The sequence below is a fragment of the Coenobita brevimanus genome, chromosome 84 (genome assembly GCF_032717465.1).
Source record: "Coenobita brevimanus isolate Jiangsu-jjx chromosome 84, ASM3271746v2, whole genome shotgun sequence".
NCBI classification, from domain to species: domain Eukaryota; kingdom Metazoa; phylum Arthropoda; class Malacostraca; order Decapoda; family Coenobitidae; genus Coenobita; species Coenobita brevimanus.
Genome location: NC_137037.1, coordinates 47,474,353 through 47,491,927, shown reverse-complemented (window position 1 = coordinate 47,491,927; position 17,575 = coordinate 47,474,353). Strand labels below are relative to the sequence as shown.

At 42.9% G+C, this 17,575-nt stretch overlaps 2 protein-coding genes and 1 non-coding gene across 4 annotated transcripts in view; 2 read left to right on the top strand and 1 right to left on the bottom strand.

Annotated features, from left to right (window-relative positions):
- Window positions 1-5,247: 5,247 nt before the first annotated feature.
- On the top strand, window positions 5,248-14,523 carry LOC145410209 (uncharacterized). The gene is made up of 9 exons (XM_080280422.1): window positions 5,248-5,313; window positions 9,072-9,231; window positions 10,189-10,344; window positions 10,575-10,659; window positions 11,538-11,825; window positions 12,570-12,845; window positions 13,209-13,461; window positions 13,501-13,645; window positions 14,011-14,523. The coding sequence occupies exons 1-9, from the start codon at window positions 5,248-5,250 to the stop codon at window positions 14,370-14,372; spliced, it is 1,791 nt and encodes a 596-aa protein (XP_080136548.1). The 3' UTR covers window positions 14,373-14,523.
- Window positions 14,524-14,587: 64 nt separating this feature from the next.
- On the top strand, window positions 14,588-14,706 carry LOC145410263 (5S ribosomal RNA). Its single transcript, XR_013899230.1, has one exon. It is a non-coding gene; the product is annotated as a 5S ribosomal RNA (ribosomal RNA).
- Window positions 14,707-17,109: 2,403 nt separating this feature from the next.
- LOC145410226 (uncharacterized) overlaps window positions 17,110-17,575 on the bottom strand; it is a 28,034-nt gene continuing 27,568 nt past the window's right edge. For both annotated transcript variants that reach the window (XM_080280447.1, XM_080280448.1), the window contains exon 13: window positions 17,110-17,394. In XM_080280447.1, the coding sequence (XP_080136573.1) occupies window positions 17,170-17,394 (225 nt within the window). In that variant the 3' untranslated portion in view covers window positions 17,110-17,169. The remainder of the gene's footprint in view (window positions 17,395-17,575) is intronic.

Below are 17,575 nucleotides of genomic sequence, written 5' to 3'. Positions count from 1 at the left end.
CAGCCCCAGGATGGTCTGTTTCTCGGCCATGGTTGAGAGGATCTGGCCAGCGACAAGGGAGGAAGAGTAGGTCTGCGGGGCTGTCTACCCTCTTCACACACTTCTAACCACCTTATGCGGATTATTACTCCATCGTTACATCTCATACACACTGACAGTAGCCAGAATTATCTGCATCATGAGCAGGATCCGTCTGAAGTCGCGATTTATTAATATTTTCATGGTGGGAGTTCATTCAAAATTTCACCTCTCCAAACAAATGACACCAAATACGCAATCCGACAGACTTCACGCACTGTTATCCCACTCACAGAGGTCGAGAAGGATCACACTAACACTACGCTGCTGGGAATAAACCATAAATCGTAGGGATGCAGCTTTAAACACACGGGTAGCGATGAGTAACAGCAGACTCTCCTCACTCCACAACTCCCATGCTCACACTGCCTCATCCACAACAACAGCTGCTTCTTCTCCCCGGGGCAGCATCGCCAGAAACGGAGACAGTTTTTCAAACATCAAGTAATTCCCATTAAGGAATTTATTTTCAATAATTTTTGAGTATGGAAAAAATTAAGCATACTCTGGTTTTTTGGATCCTTTGCAGTATTAGCAAAATCACAGTAAAAGCCAAGGAAGAGAGTTTAGTTTTCTCCGTACTCAATCCTCGATCTCTCTCCGCCCGCCCCTCCCAATGAATGAAAGAAAACGGAATTAAATACCGCGGAGACTGCCGGGGTTTAAATATTGTAAACAAACACGCTTCTGATTTAAATATCCTAAATGTGGACGCTGTCCACGAGATACTGAATATTGTAATATGAAGTCAAGCAATACTCCTGCATTAACAGTCTGCTACTATCTATAATTTATTCATCACTTGTTGCAGGAAGAGAATATGCCACAAATCGAAAACATAATGGCAGTTTTAACGTCATGTCAGAAAGTTTAAATCCTGTGCCGCCGTTGGTGAAAATTTAAAACTTTTTCAAACTGTAATATTACTGGGGCATGTTTTTAGGGTGAATCGCTAACATATTTACTATCAGTTCTCATGGCGCAACTTGATTTTTTTTTTCTCTCTGTCTTCAGAACAACGGTTGCATATTCGTAGGTTAAGCATCTGCTCCTTAACGATTTATTTTGCCGATTACTCTACTATTTGTGATTAATATCGTTTTATTACCGATATAGCTTCCATTCATCTCTCTCTCTCTCTCTCTCTCTCTCTCTCTCTCTCTCGCCACCCATTCTTTCTGATCCATTTCCTAACGAATCTCCCTCTAGAATATTATTATTATTATTATTATTATTATTATTATTATTATTACAACTGTAGCCTAAGAACTCCAAACATTTTCTTGATCCATAATTTTCCAACGCCTCTACTACTACTACTACAACTACTACTACTACTACTACTACTGACGACAAAGGAACTGGTCTTAATTGGGATGACGTTCATTTTGAGATTAAAACAAGGATTAAAAAACAAAAGATGAGATATTAGACGCTGGTTTGTTTATCTGTTGTTCTTTTTCTCTGTCAATTACCTTTTCTCTAGTTTTATTCTTCTGTAATTACTTTTTTTATTATATAGTTTTCTTTATTAATGAGGTTATCTTTATTTTTCATTTATTTAGTGTTCTGAATTTACGTATTGTTTACTCTCTCTCTCTCTCTCTCTCTCTCTCTCTCTCTCTCTCTCTCTCTCTCTCTCTCTCTCCTCTCAATGTAGTTCTTTTTTTTGCTTACTTTTCTTTTGTTTATTTACTTATTTATATATTGTTTTCCCTCTATGTATTTATTATTTATTTACTTATTTACCTATGTTCTTTTCTCTACTGATTTATTTATATATTTATTTTTCTATCCATTTCCCATCTATCTATTTATTTCATATTTATTTATTTATATTTTCTTTTCAGGCAGAGATAAACATTGTCCGTTCACACACCAGTCACATTGACCCTCTCATCCCCGGGTCAGCTCTAGCCTTCACTTCCAGATCAAGTGAGATGGTGAGACCTAGGATAAGAGTGAGTCATAGGAGCCCGAGTGTCCGAGAGAGAGAGAGAGAGAGAGAGAGAGAGAAAGGTGAACTAAGCAGTGTGAATATAATACACAAATATCCTACATCTTTCCCTAAAGTAAATTGCCTATGTTTGGACAGACCACCTATCTGAGAGAGAGAGAGAGAGAGAGAGAGAGAGAGAGAGAGAGAGACGGTGTAGGCAATTACAAACATCAAGTGTACCCCAATTTTCAATCAATAATCACATTCACAACACACTCTATATCCCCAGACATTTATAAATACGCAACATACATAAATAATGACGCAAAAAAATAAAGAAACATACATACTAATGACGTAAATATAAATAAACATGAATACATTTTACGGGAACCATTTTTCGTGGCATTTATTACGTGTCGCTGTACCGAGAAAGGATGTGGATATCCTCTACGGGCAGATGGAGTGGAAAAGTTGTCAGTTTCTCAGCGCTAGTGTTACGGGTTGCGTTACTGGTGTGTTACGGGTTCCAGGACACGTTACATGGGCGTTATGGGACGGTGAGTGTTACGACGTCTCTCTGCTAGTGTTATAGGTTATGTTACTGGTGTGTTACGGGTTCCAGGACACGTTATATGGGCGTTATAGGACGGTGAGTGTTACGGGTTACGTTACTGGCGTGTTACGGGTTACAGGGTTTTATGGGACTGTAGGTGTTATAATTTTTCCCAGCTAGTGCTACGGGTCACGTTATAAGGCGTGTTACATGGCTGTTATGGGTCGATAAGTATTATAGCTCTCAGCCAGCGTTACAGATCACGTTACCAGTGTATTACGTGGTTACAAAACGTATTACAAGGGTGATAAAAATACGAGGCGGTGTGTTTTATGATTTCTTTAGACGAGGTGTTACTTGTTACATTCCACGTTATTATTCTCATCATCCTCTAACCTGACCTATCTTCAGTGAGGTTGTAACAAGAGAGTAACAATAACATATGATGCTAGTCACGAAGAAGTGTTATGAGTAGACTTTAGAGCCGTAGCATTGTCTTTTTCTGCCACTGAAATACGTGCAATAAGCTACAAAAGGACGAAAATCTGGGCCAAGTTAAGATGAAAGAACTCTAGCGTGTTACTGTTTACGATGGGTGTTACGTGGGTGTTAGGGAACTGCGAGTGTTAGTTAATTGCTTTGTTGATGGGCCTGTCATTAAGATTACTCCTAAGATTATGGATTATGCAGTATCATTATCTAACACCTCAGTTACATTATTATATTATTTCTGTCACTTTTCAGGTATTTTTTAGTTATATGGCAATCAAATATAGCAGGAACCGCTATATCAGAGGCACAGGAAATTGGATACCTGCTTCCATTACCTGTTTCTGATAATTACTTTTTTACCCGTGGATGCAAGTGCTGTAGTGTACTGTACTTTAATGTTCTCTGTACAAATAAGTTCAGTAAATCATATTCCTAGTAAGAACTGGTGATTATGCTGTATTGAGGGGGAGACCGAGGATGAGATGAGGGATTGGGGTGGTGAGGTAGCCGATATGAAGGAGAATCGTGTGAGTTAGAGGGAGGGCAGCGTGATGGCGGAGGACAGCTTGCCAAGGAGGCGGTTGTTTGTTGCCACCCCCTTCTTGCTGACAGCGTCTGTCTGTAGATGGATTTAGAGATAGACAAATTGATGGACAGACAGACAGATATATATGTGTGTATATACATAGAGAGAGAGAGAGAGTTTACAGTTCTTTTTGACCCCTTCAGCCTGAGGACCTCTCTCTCTCTCTCTCTCTCTCTCTCTCTCTCTCTCTCTCTCTCTCTCTCTCAGAAATCACTACAGCATCCTTTCCTGATAACGATAAAAACAACAGTTACGAAAATTATTGGAAATTTTCCTTAGAGTTTTATATAACTAAGGAAAATAAAAGACCTTAAGGAAAGAAAGTACTGCATATATCAAAGCCATTATGGTATTAAATTTATTATGGGTATTATGCATTATCAATAACCAAGTGTGAGTTTTTATCAGTTTAATCTAAAAAAAGGAAGGTAAGATTTTAAACTATACCTGTATATATTTTTTAAGTATAGCGTCTCAAAATAACTTCATCATAGGGAAGATGGATTTAGAATATCCTGTTGATCGTTTTCTTTTTAGTGCCCCGTTTTCCTCCTAATAATATGAGATTTGCCCAAATTATCATTATTTTTGTTGGAGGGGGGCGTCTATCCTCGCTTCGCTCGCTCCTAATTCCAGTAAATCAAAATTTCCTTATAATATACACAGACCATTCATCACACCCTCTCTCTGGGACCTAGTCTACCCCCTTTAAGAAGGAAAAAGAAAAAAAATTACTCATATCCTCCCACCCAAAACAAGTCCTTACCCACAAAAAATAAAAATGTTCAAGGGTTCTCTCTCCCCCTAAAAAAAAAAAAAAAAGAAAAAGAAATCAAGGCTTCCCCCCCAAAAGTAAACTTATTCAAGCCCCCCCCCCAAAAAAAATACTCAAGGCCACCCCCCAAAAAAAAATTAGCCAAGGCCTCCCCCCAAAAAAAACAAAATTACTCAGGGCTTCCCCCCCTCACAAAAAAAAAAAGTCAAGGCCGCCCTGCTCAAAAAAAAAAAAAAAAACTCAAGGCCTCCCCCCCAAAAAAAAAAAAAAAAAATTACCCAGTTGATCGCATGAACACCACACAATAATAGAGTAATGGAGCAGAGTCAGAAATAAATCGGTCAGGAAGAGGTGTTAGTAAGCAGTCCAACCGCACCAGAACATCGTCCCTCGAGTGTTAAAATGTACTGGTGTTAAACATGTGTAAGTCGGGTGTTGAAGAGGTTAAGGGATAGGTATGACTCTTAGCAGTTTCTTCTTTCTGATTTAGCTAAGGAAAAAAAAAATGAAGGAAAAGATATGCTGAAAATATTTTGTAAAATTTCCTCCTCTTCTTCCATCTCCTCCTTCTCCTCTTCTTCCATCTTCCCCTCCTCTTTCTCCTCCTCTTTGATCTTGTTCTTGATCTTTTCTTTCTTTCTTCTTTCTTCTTGTTCTTGTTCTTCTTGTTCTTCTTCTTGTTCTTCTTCTTATCATTTATCATCACTATTATTATTACTGTTATTAATCTTTATTTATTTACTTACGAGTTTATTTATCGACACACTCATAACCCAGTCCCCCTAACCTTCCCCCGTCCTTCCATCGCCAGCAGAGGCAAGATGGTACCCACCCTGGACAGCTCCGTGTATCGCCAGCACATCGGCAGCACCACACACCGCCTCAGGGTAACCCATTAGCTTATCTCACACACCCAAACCTAACAAAAAAGGGCTTAAACTAACTAACTAACCTAAATTAACTCAACCTATCCTAACTAAAAATAACTAAAAAGAACTCAAATTAACCTAAATTAAGTTACCCTAACCTTACCAAAAATAAACTAACCTAAATTAACCTAACCTAAACCTAGCTATATTAATTTTACTTAGACTAACCTAACTTAAATTTAGTGAAATAACTCTACCCTAGGCTACCCCAAACTAACCCAGGCTAACTAAAAGATAAATTAGCCTAGCCTAACTTAACCTACCTTAACCTAACCTAACCTGCTTAACCCCTTCCCCTCGAGGAGCCTTTCCTTACATGAAGCGAGAGAGAGAGAGAGAGAGAGAGAGAGACCTTGGATCCCCTCACACTTCCCATGGAGCACTCACATCCGTTCTGGCACCAACGTAGACTCCATTTTTAGTTTTCATTTCGTTACACCCTCGTTATTCATGACTCATACACCCACACACTCATTCACCCAGCCTCTCCATTCACCTCATCCACCTCTCACCCCCTCTCATGGTGTGGGCAACTCTAGTATTCGCGTTCCATCTCACGCCAGTCAGTTTTACCCATATTTTTTGAGCCAAAGGAACCTCACTGTTATCCTCGCCATTTTTGCTTCGTTCTTGCTAGTGTTGCGGACGATTTGCCTCCCTATCGTCACGGAAGGGTTGTTAAGTGCTCCTCCTTAGATAATAGCCTTCATTAACCCTTTCATTATCCCCTTCTGTGTTACAGGGTTTCTCTAAGCTGAAGAAAATCGTCTGGTGGTATTGTAATAGCATAGTCACTTTCTGTCTCTGTCTGTCTCTGTCTCTGTCTTTGTCTGTCTCTGTCTCTGTCTGTCTGTCCGTCTGTCTGTCTGTCTGTCTGTCTGTCTCTCTCTCTCTCTCTCTCTCTCTCTCTCTCCACAGATTTTCTTCATATTCTGTAACCATTAACTCTTTCCTAAGTCTCTCTCTCTCTCTCGACATCTCTCTTACTAACATTACAAAACACAGGAAATGATATGACGTCAGAGGAGTTAACAGACACATCAGACACCACAACAGTATAAGGGATAACAGTATAAGGGACAACAGTATAAGGGACAACAGTATAAGGGATAACAGTATGAGGGACAGCAGTATAAGGATAACACTATGAGGGAGGGCAGTATAAGGGACAGCGGTAAAGATGACCATAAGGGACAACGGTATAAGGAACAACAGAATAAGGGACAACAGCATCAGGAAGAACAGTATCAGGGACAACAGTATCAGGGACAACAGTATCAGGGACAACAGTATTAGGGACAACAGTATAAGTGACAACAGTATAAGTGACAACAGTATAAACGATAACAGTTACCATTTGTCACCTACTGTTAATATTTTCAATCCCCTTACACAAAGAAGATTTTTGTTAACGGCAGCAATATTATACCCATCCCAATTTTGATGATGATGATGATGATGATGATGATGATGAGGAGGAGGAGGAAGAGAAGGATAATGATGATGACGATGATGATAATGATGGTGAGGAGGATAATGATGATGATGATGAGGAGGAGGAAGAGGATAATGATGATGACGATGATGATAATGATGGTGAGGAGGATTATGATGATGATGATGATGAGGAGGAGGAGGAGGAAGATAATGATGGTGATGATAAGGATGACGATGATGATAATAATAACGATGACGACGATGACAAAAACAAAGACGACGAAATACTAATCTGTACCTAAAATCAGTCTTCTAAAATCATTCCAACTCCAGAAAACAATGATATAAGTAGAGATGAAAATATATATCGAAACAGCTACTCTCTACACACACCTCGCACAAGCACTTATCTCCCCTGCCCTCAGAGACTCCTAGATGTATCCTGTAAAGATCTACAATATTTAGTTGAATTTTCTCTAGTCTGCTTCTGTGATAGGTATAATGAGTAAGTTGGTCTGCTTGTGCGATACGTATAATGAGTTAGTTAGTCTGCTTGTGCGATAGGTACGGTATAATGAGTTAGTTAGTCTGCTTGTGTGATACGTATAATGAGAGTCAGGAGGATGTTAAGGGCGACAGATAACACTGGCAGGTTATCTCAGCCACGTGTCCTCAGTATTACTTATTGGGTTCGTCTTAGTCATCAATTACGTCATCAATTACGTCACGGATATGGCGGACCGTCCAAGCGTCATAGAGTCTCGGGGCAACGCAAACACTGGCCGTATATTTCTTTGGGGATATCCTAACACCTCCTCCTAGGCTATTTATTCTGCACACGGCCTCTCAATTCCTTTATGATACTGATACAAACATTGTCGATAATCAAAGGCTGTACACAGCTTATAAGAAAAATTTAAAATGAAATACTCTGCGCTAAGGAAGATCCGTCGCAACCTCATCAACACCGACTGGAATTCATCCCTAAGCGCCTTCGTGGGGTGGCATTGATGTGAGTGGGTGGTGGAGCTACCTGGGTATACAAACATCCCTCTGCCACCTCCCCAACCCCCGAAAGGAGCATGGTGAGCTGCAGGAGGGCGACTTCAGCCTGCAGTCCACCGGGTTGGCGTTCAGACAAGTCCGGGGTTACAGCATCAACAAAAACAAAGCAAAAACAACAATAACACCACCACTACCAACAATAACTACTACTACTACTACTACTACTACTACTACTACTACTACTATTGCTACTACTGCTACTGCTACTTCCTGGATACGCTCTGTAAAGATGCATCCAGACTAACCACATCGAACATTTACAACAGATAGTGAGATAGATAGATGGATAGACGGACAGATAGATAAACAGTCAGATACTCTCACCTTCCTTCTCTACACGGACCCCTCTTTACAGTCTTCATTCTTGATAGATAGATAGACAGGCAGATAGATAGATAGATAGATAGATAGATAGAGGCGTCCCATACAGGAAAGTTAAGAGGTAATCCATTTCTAATTCCACTTCCTGACTAAGGGTAATCGTGGCAGGGTTGGTAACGTGCCGTGTTCTGTTTGCGAGGGCCGGACAGACGCAGGTTCGATTCCCGGTTTGGACACGAACTTTTCTGGCACTGTAATATCTCTCTCTCTCTCTCTCTCACATCCCTATCTCACCTGCCCTCTCTCTAAATCTCTCTCTACTCTCTCTAATCCTTCTAACTCAGGTTCCTACGACTCACCCTCGGTTTAATAGAGCCTTTTCTTCTGCTCTTAGGTGAAGTTAGAGTGTTGGTTAGTTTGGTAGGTGGTAAGTTAGGACAGGGGGAGAAAGGAAAAAGAAAGAATAGAGAGAGAAAAAAAACTTCCTGGCCTCGTGTGTTTGTGTGTGTGTGTGTGTGTGTGTGTGTGTGTGTGTGTGTGTGTGAGGGATTCCCAAAGCTCCACCTTATTACTCTGGCCACACCTGCAACAATTAAAGGGAATTCCATCACCTTACTTTCAACAACTGTACCTGGAATAAACAGCTGAAAAACATACCCCAGGAAATACTAAACGAAATGTATACAGTAATAAAAATAATAAAAAAAAAATACTAAAATAGAAAAAAGGTAATTATCATATGTGAAAATAAAGTGATAGGTAAATGAAATAAACACTAAAGTACTGATTATGATAACTAGTCATAATGGTAAAACTATAATAATAATAATAATAATAATAATAATAATAATAATAATAATAATAATAACTCTATATACCTCCGCCACATACAGTCGCGTCCGGTGGTGGTGGGCGCGCCGTACGTGCTGTGCGTGTTCGTGGTGGGCGTGGTGCTCCTGGGCGTGGGTACCTTCGTCACCGCCCACGGACACATGAGGGACCCACCAGACCCTGTACTCCTGGTGGTGGGACCCGCATTACTGGCGCTGGGAGGTAGGTGGGTGGATGGGTGGATGGATGTGTGGGTGGGTGGCTGATGTAAATGGGTGAGTGAGTGAGTAGGGTGAATGGATGCTCAGGTGGATGGATGCAGATGGCTGGGTGGGTAGATGTGTGAATGGATGTGTGGATGGGTGGATGGGTGGGTGGTTGGGTGGGTAGGTGGATGAATGAATGGTTGAGTGGTTGGTTGGGTTAGTAGATGGGTGGTTGGCTGGTCGGCTGAGTGGGTGGATGGATGGATGGATGGCTGGATGGATAGGTAGATGTGTGAATGGATGGGTAGATGTGTGAATGAATGTGTGGGTGAATAGATGGATGGGCAGCTGGGTGGGTAGGTGGATGGATGGATGGATGATTGGTTGGGTAAGTAGATGGGTGGCTGGGTGGGTGGCTGAGTAGGTGGATGGATGGGTAAGTAGATGGGTGACTGGACGCATGGATGAGTGGATGGATGGGTGGATGTGCAATCTTGTATCAACAGAACAATACGAACTTCATTTCTGTTCTTTGTGGTTATGGTCCTGTATTATTTCCCCCGTTAATGCAAAACCTAAATTTTGTCATCGCATCTCATTAGGTGTAAATGTAAAAAATATCTATATGTGAGTAAAATCATGATATTCGTTAATCTTATGCAGTTTACATGCTTTTTGCTACTAATATTTGCATTGCTGCTTGTTAAACGTTTAATACTACACATGGTATAGAAAGCACATTTTAACACACTGCATCACACACTCAAATGCATTCCAAGTCACCCTCCTTCATGTATATGGTTAAAGTCAAGGGATGGTTAGGAGGAAGGTAAGGCAAGGCACATTTGGTGAAACAAAAGGCAGCTGAAGTAGACAAGTGATGTGGTGTAGGTTTGGGTATCTGCTTGTTGCGTGCCCTCTCACCCTCTCACCTCCTCCCTTCACCCTCTCCCTGCCACTCCTCCCACCCCAGGTCTTCTGCTGCTGGGGTCTGTGGTGGTGTGCGTGGTGGCGTGCTGCAGGAACCGCCAGCTAAGCGAGGCCCTCTCAGACGACCTCTACACCATCGGGGCATCCACCTTCTACGACAGGAACAGGCTTACACACTCAGAGGACGAGGAGAGCCAAGGTGCTGTAGCCATAAATCTCTCTCTCTCTCTCTCTCTCTCTCTCTCTCTTAAATTCTTGTATTGCTTAGTTCTCCTTGTACCATTTGCATCACTGAATAGGCCTGATCTTAACCCTCTCATAATCACGCCTTCTCCAGTATTTTCTTCTAGTTAATGGAGATAATTATATTCATCATAGAGACGATCATGGCAAATAATTGTCGAAGATCCTTTACAAATACTTTGCCAGGTCATGCCGGGTCGTACAGCGGTCATCACGGGACCATTAGAGGTGTGGCTAACCCCGCCGCACCTGACCACACGGAGGCGGTCATGTGAGTAAGATTATTTAAGGTATATGAGCTGTCAGGTGAGCACTGGGGCATGTGGGGTGGTCATGTGGGTATTTGGGTATTGATAAGTGGCCGTGAACCTGACGACACGTAGGCAGTCAGGTGTATTAGGACATTAATTAAGGAACCCAGGTACGTATTGTAACAAGACACTGAGAGATGCTATGTTCTCCTGGACATGGGTGATTCCGTTCCGCCTCATCCTTAACCTTTTGCACGGCCGAGAATGTTTACGTACTTCGTTGTATTTTCCAGCTAACGATAGATGTTCATTATATGTCTCTGTTCATCTTATACCCCTGTCTTACTACCATCCCTGTTCCATACTTGTTTTTCGATCTCTTGTCATTCTCTTACGCGTGTTCTTCCCTCACTTCACTTCTTCCTTTATCCTTATTCATCTCCTTCCTCTCCTGTTCTGTTCTATATTTACCTCCTTCCCACACTCTTCTCTGTTCGGCTCGTACTTCTGTTCATCGTCCATCTTCATTTGCCTTTAATTCTATCCTTTATTTACCTTTTTTCCTTCAAACCCTACAGGATCTTGGCCAACACGGTAGTACAAGAATGGGGAAGAACGCAATCGTCAAAGCATTATATCCCACGACCTCAGCAGCATCTCCCTTCCCCTGTTTATCTCTCTTCATCATTTCTCTGTTAGCTTATTCTCCTCTTATTCATTATCTTTCCTCCGTTCTTCTGTATCCGTTCACCAGCCATCACACCCAGGGCTCCGACAGCATCTCCTTTCCCCTGTTCATCTCCCATCATCATTCATCTCTGTTCACTTATTCTGCTCATATTCATCTCCGTTAAATCTTCTATGTTCATACCTTATCAATCCTTATCTTTCACCTCAGGATCTTGGCCAATACGGTAGCAGAGGAACGTCAGCGCCAAGCCTCCCGTAAATACCATCCCCACCACCTTCATGACCCCCTCAGCAGCACCCCTCCTGATCCTCACAGAGGGCGCTTCTATCTTCCCCACGGCTCCCCCTACGACGGGCCCCTGGATCACTCGTCCCTGGATCACCTGGGGCTTGACAGGATCCACAGGGCTGATCCACACCTCGACCTCCTTCATGCTTTCGATCTGACTGGCCCGGAGGAGGACCCTGGTTATAACGTTCGTGGAAGGGCCTACAGGTATAGATTATTTTTTTTAGTCGTTATTCTAGGTAGCACAGGTGACTTCGTAACACCTCTTCTGTAGCGACTGATTTTCCCTACTGAATCCTAACATTCCTTTGTGTGTTACCTACAGCGATTGATTTTCCCTACCACGTCTTAATATTCTTCTTTGTTTTGTTTTGGTTATGTCGTTTTATAATCGACTTAGTCTGCATCAATTACATACAGGAGGATACTAAGCAATAATGTGCAGAGTAAATCGCTAAGGAAGACTTGTTACGAAATCTCCAAATTCACATAGGATACGAATTTCTTTTCCATATGCTAGGCTCGGTTTTGGTTTCATTTTACCGTCCTTGTCTGAAATATCTTTTAAATTGTTGCTTTTTCTTACTAGGTTCTCTGCTGATAATTCTACTCTTATGCTCTCCTTTTCCCTATTTGTGAACCCTGCCTACCCATACAAATGTGAGAAACAGGGTTATGATGATAATAATGACGATAACAATGACGATCACGGTAACGATGGCTATAGCAATAATGATGGTGATGACGATAGACATGACGCTGACGATGACAGTAGTGGTGACGATAGTGATGACGACTATGACGAACAGCTTAATTTTCACTCTCCAGAATCTCCTAAACTATATATCTTATCTGACTAGCGTAGCTTATTTTTCCAACAAGTCAATAAACCGTCCGAAAATCAAACTCAAACTTCATTTTCTACCTAACTATCCTAACTTCTTGTTCTAGTATGTCCGTAAGGCGAGCCGCGGCCCAGCTTCCTCCCGTAGAGCACAGACTTCGCAGAAACATCACCTTCTCCCCGGCATCGCGCATAAGGCTACAGCAACAGCAAGAACAGCAGTGGCAACAGTATCAGCACCAACAGCTTCAAGCCAGCAACTCCCTGCCAGGACCAGAAGAACAGCCACAGCCAGGGTTTCAGCGCAAGAGGAGTTCCCGTCGCAAGAAGGGAAAAGTTGCCCCCGAGCCCGCTGATGGTATCAAAGTGCACCAGCTGCCTAAGTAAGTTATTTTTGCCAGTCTGACAAACAATGGCATCTCATTACATGTTTCAGTGCTTAGGTGACCAGATATTAGATCTGGATGAACAACGCAAGCCTTTGTTAGTATCATTATAAATCAGAAACAGAATGGGACTGAAACTGAACCTTGTGGCACTCCACTTATAACATTCTTCCAATCTGATTCTCTCTCAATGAATAATAACTCTGTTTTCAGTTATCCAGTTATCAGCCCAGCGGTGCTAATTATGATGATACTGTATTAAGTACAAAGGCAGAATCTTACAGTAAACTGAGTAGTAATGATAATAAATATAATCGAGTAAAGAATCCATAGTGACTGAGTGTTGCCCCGACTGACCAGGTATGACCCCAACATACTCCGCTCCCTGGGCGTGGTGTCGGAGGGACGTCCACAGCTGACCCGGGGCATGAGTGCTGAAGGCGTCCTGGATCACACCTGCACTCAACATCAGCAACAGCAGCAACAGCAACAGCACTTCTCCCCAGACGCCTGGCAAGAGGATCCCAGCATCACCTATGGCAGTCTGGGAAACCCTCGACGTAAGCCGTCAGTGGTCATGGGGGTCAGAGGGATACGGCAACAGCAGCAGCAGGCCCAGCAGCAGGAGACACAGCAGCAGCAGCAACAGCAGGCCAGTTACACGAAGAGGCATCCGTCGTCCATCTACGCCTCGGATATGGAGCTTCACCGCAACCGCAGTATGACTTCCGGGTTAGCCAGAAGCAGCGAGCCGACATCCCCCACACCTACCACTGACAGCAATTTGGACTGCACAGGTGAGACTGCTAAAGGTATTCGTCTGACATAACCCGTACTCTTGGTGGAATAGAAGGCTTCGTGACACCTCTTCCTTAGCGATGTATTTTGCATGCTACGTCTTAAATTTCTCTCTCATGTAATGTAAGCGTCTTATTACTGACATAGTTTGCATCTGCGGCACATGAGAGCATATTTAAGTGTAATGTGCAAAATGACTTTCCAAGGTGGAGGTGCTAAGGATACGTAAACGAGGATACGGTAGTGTAATATACTTAAGTCACCAAAGAAATGATGTTGGAAATCCTCAAAACCACTTAGAACACAGTCCAGTGTTAAGATCCGGCCAATCGTTTCCTCATAAAATAGTAATTCATTCTCGCAGCACCTGATGAGATGACCAGCCGCACAGGATCATCACCCAACCTCCTACTTCCGCCCCCTGACAGCAGTCAGCCTCCTTCAGGTCTAGACAGCAGGTATGACGACGACAGGAACAGCAACGGGAGAGGCGATTCAGACAACAGCAACAACAGCAGCAACAGGAGGGAGAGGGGCATGAGGATACCGAGTAGCAGCAGGAGAGGGGGCGGTCCTCCCTCCTCCCTACCCAGCTCCCCGTCCCTCTCAACACGTCCTCTCTCCAACATATCCTCAGAATCCTGCCACTCCGACTGCTGCCCCGAGGAATGCGACAAGGATAGGGACGAGTGCAACCAGACGAAGTGTGATGCAAATTATGGCTAAAGGAACAGGCACAGAGAATAGGCATGGGACTGTTCGAGTGAAAAAGGATAGAGACGAGTGATGAGAACCAGGGCAAAGAGGAAAGACAGACAAATTAGGACAAAGAGAATGAGGACTCTAGTCGGGATTATTCCATGTTTGGTTCCTAATATTCCCTTCTGAATCACGTTTCACTCTCACTGTAAATATCAGATGTCTTTAATTTTTGTAAGCTTGTCAGTGGCCATACCACGTTGAGTACACCGCTTCCCGTCCGATCAGCGAAGTTAAGCAACGTTGGGTCTGGTTAGTACTTGGATGGGTGACCGCCTGGGAACACCAGATGCTGTTGGCATCCCTACGTGTCAAGTGGGGTTGGTGGAGGATTAGTGCCCCTCCCTGTAAAACAATTAACTCTAAGCCATTGGCCACCTCGTCTGGGATACATGGCGTCTGGCAATGAATGAAAAATGAATTGTCAGTATATTCAGATTTTTAGGCATGAGAGGTTTTTTTTTTTCGCTTTTTTTGGCGTGAAATTTGGAGACGCTGGTTCTTCTCCTGTCAATATTGAAGGTGCGGTACATGAGGGTTAAAAAAAAATGTACTCAGTGTAAACTTTGAATTATTATTAGTACGAAAATGACCCCAGGCGTACAGCTGAGTTCAAAAGTTCACGGCACAGAGGCTTGACCTGTTAGAAATTTGCTGATAATAGGCTGTACTCAGGTTACCATAGGAGGCCTCGTAACACCTCTTCCTAGGCGATTTATTTTGCATATTACCCCTGAACATTCTCTTGTATGCTGTTTATATAGTTTTAATATCGACAAAGTTTGCATCATTTACACACAAGACGATATCGAGGTGTAACTTGTGGAATGAATCGCCAAGCAAGAGTTGTTACGAATTTTCCGATACCACTTTGAATACTACCCAAACACTGACCATCATAACGAGGTGGTCCTTAAATAGCTCTCCTCTAGAAACCCACCGGACAGTCTCCCAGGTGTTGGGGGAACGGCTCAGCTTGCGGGTGTGGGCGCGGGTGTGGCAGGGGGAGTAGGAAATGAGTGAATGATGCAGGGGTGACACTGATAACGCTTACAGAGCCGTCCCCGCAACACACAAGACTAGCCCGGCGGAGTGGAAGAGGAGCACAATATGTACTTCTCAATCTCCCGCGTACTGTACCACGTTGCTTGTGAAATCAGGTGTACATGTGCTTAAAGAGTACCATAGTGTATATTCGTAAATAGTAGAATAATATTAATTTACACTGGTATATTATTTACATTTTTTTTTAATGCAAGGAAGAAGGAACCTAAGGCCATGCTGAGTAAGGGATGAATAGACCTGTGTCCGATATGTCAAGCCACGTATTTATATATGTAAATCAGAACCATATACTGTGCTTAATATAATACTAAATATACGCTTATCACAATGGTTATATACACCGCTTTGTTGATGATCCATTGCGACATGTGGAAAGGTTGGGTGGGAGAGAGAGAGAGAGAGAGAGAGAGAGAGAGAGAGAGAGAGAGGTTAGAGCTAGAACTCTTTATTTTCTTTAACATAGAACCCATCTTTGCAGAGAAGGTGTGTTCTATGTGGCTCTCTCTCTCTCTCTCTCTCTCTCTCACCCTACATATACACTGCTCTGTTTATCTCTGCTATGCTAGAGTCTGAGGAACTAGGCTAATTTCTACCAAATACTAGGAATATACATTGTACCTTGCTTCCCTGTACAAATGCACTTCGTATCAAATAAAACAGCCATATACTCCTCTACTTTCATTTGACAAGCATTCCCACATATACTCACAAATATTTCAATATCTACCATCTAACAGCAAAGTCAATAAGATTATGTATAAGTAAGGAATATGTATGACTATGACATGATGCATACACTTGCTTTATCTTGGCCTAAAATTACCCTATCTCCATCCTGAGTCGCAAGAAGATATTAACAGTAGTGATGGTAGCCACGAAGAAGTGCTATGGAAAGGATGTAGGGCCAAAGTATTGTCCTGTCTTCTAAGTAAGCTGCAAAATGACGCACATATTTGGCAAGTTAATGTGGAAAATCTATAGCTAATGATATGTGAGTAACAAAAACAAAAAAAAATAGTGAAAGATAATTACAGCTTTCTACTTTTCTCTACATTATGCGAAGTGGATTAAAAAATAGGCTTATATACATTAACAAAAGTCATTAGAGACTTTTAATTACACCTCACACTAATTCAGTCGTTAGCACCCCACTCTGAACCATGCTGTGTTGGGGAGGGCAAGGCGAATGCGAATATATTTAAGGACTGAATGCAATTATTTCTCATCGCAAATTGGAACGCAGGTCACTAGTTTTTGACCGAATTTCCTGGAACGCCTTTGGTTATAAGAGATTAGTCTGCATCCCACATTACACACTGCAGTCAGCAATAATTCTGTCCTGCGTCTTACATTTCCTCCTCCTCCTCCTCCTCCTCCTCCTCCTTCTTCTTCACTCATTTCTTTGCTTCCTTCTAATTCCTTCCCTCCTTCTGTCCTGTTTCTCTCACCTCCCTCGATCGAACTTCTCACATCTCTTTCTCCTTCCTCTTCTGTTTCTTCCCATTTTTCTTGTATTTCTTCTTCCCCTTCTTCGTCAGCTCCTCCTCTCCTTCCACCTCTTCTTCCCTTCCTCCTTGTTTATCTATTTCTTTTTCCCTTTCTTCTTCTCCTTCTTCTATTCCTTTTCCCTTCTTCCTCTTCCACCTTCCTCCTTCTCTTCCTCGTCCTTCTTCTTCTTCTCGTCCCCTTCCTTCTTCATCTACTTCTTCTTCCCCTCCTCCTTCTGCGCCTCCTCCCGATAAACTCCAAGCGTGCCCTCAGGAACAAACCATCCATGCAGGCACTTCGGCACAGGACCAGGGGCCGTGAACTCAACTCGGCCTAACTCGGTGAAGGTGGCGGCGTCGAGGATCAAGAGACACACCTCCCTATCACGCCCTTCCGCCCGCAGGAGAGCTGACAGAACCACGCCCTCGTCCTCCCTCTGCCACGCCCATGATGGAGGTGGGTGTGGGTGGCGATGTGTGGGCGTGAGGAAGGGCGGGAATGTGGGTGGAGATGTGTGAGTGTGTGGGTGGGAAAAGGTGGGTGAAGGGGTGAGGAAGTGAGAGAGAGAGAGAGAGAGAGAGAGAGAGAGAGAGAGAGAGAGAAATTTGTGTCGACGT

Excerpts from the sequence above, each read along its gene's own strand:
- LOC145410209 (XM_080280422.1), top strand. The coding sequence starts at position 5,248 with ATGGTACCCACCCTGGACAGCTCCGTGTATCGCCAGCACATCGGCAGC. Across the intron at positions 10,345-10,574 it reads AGAGGACGAGGAGAGCCAAG|GTCATGCCGGGTCGTACAGC; the intron begins GTGCTGTAGCCA and ends ATACTTTGCCAG. Across the intron at positions 10,660-11,537 it reads GACCACACGGAGGCGGTCAT|GATCTTGGCCAATACGGTAG; the intron begins GTGAGTAAGATT and ends CTTTCACCTCAG.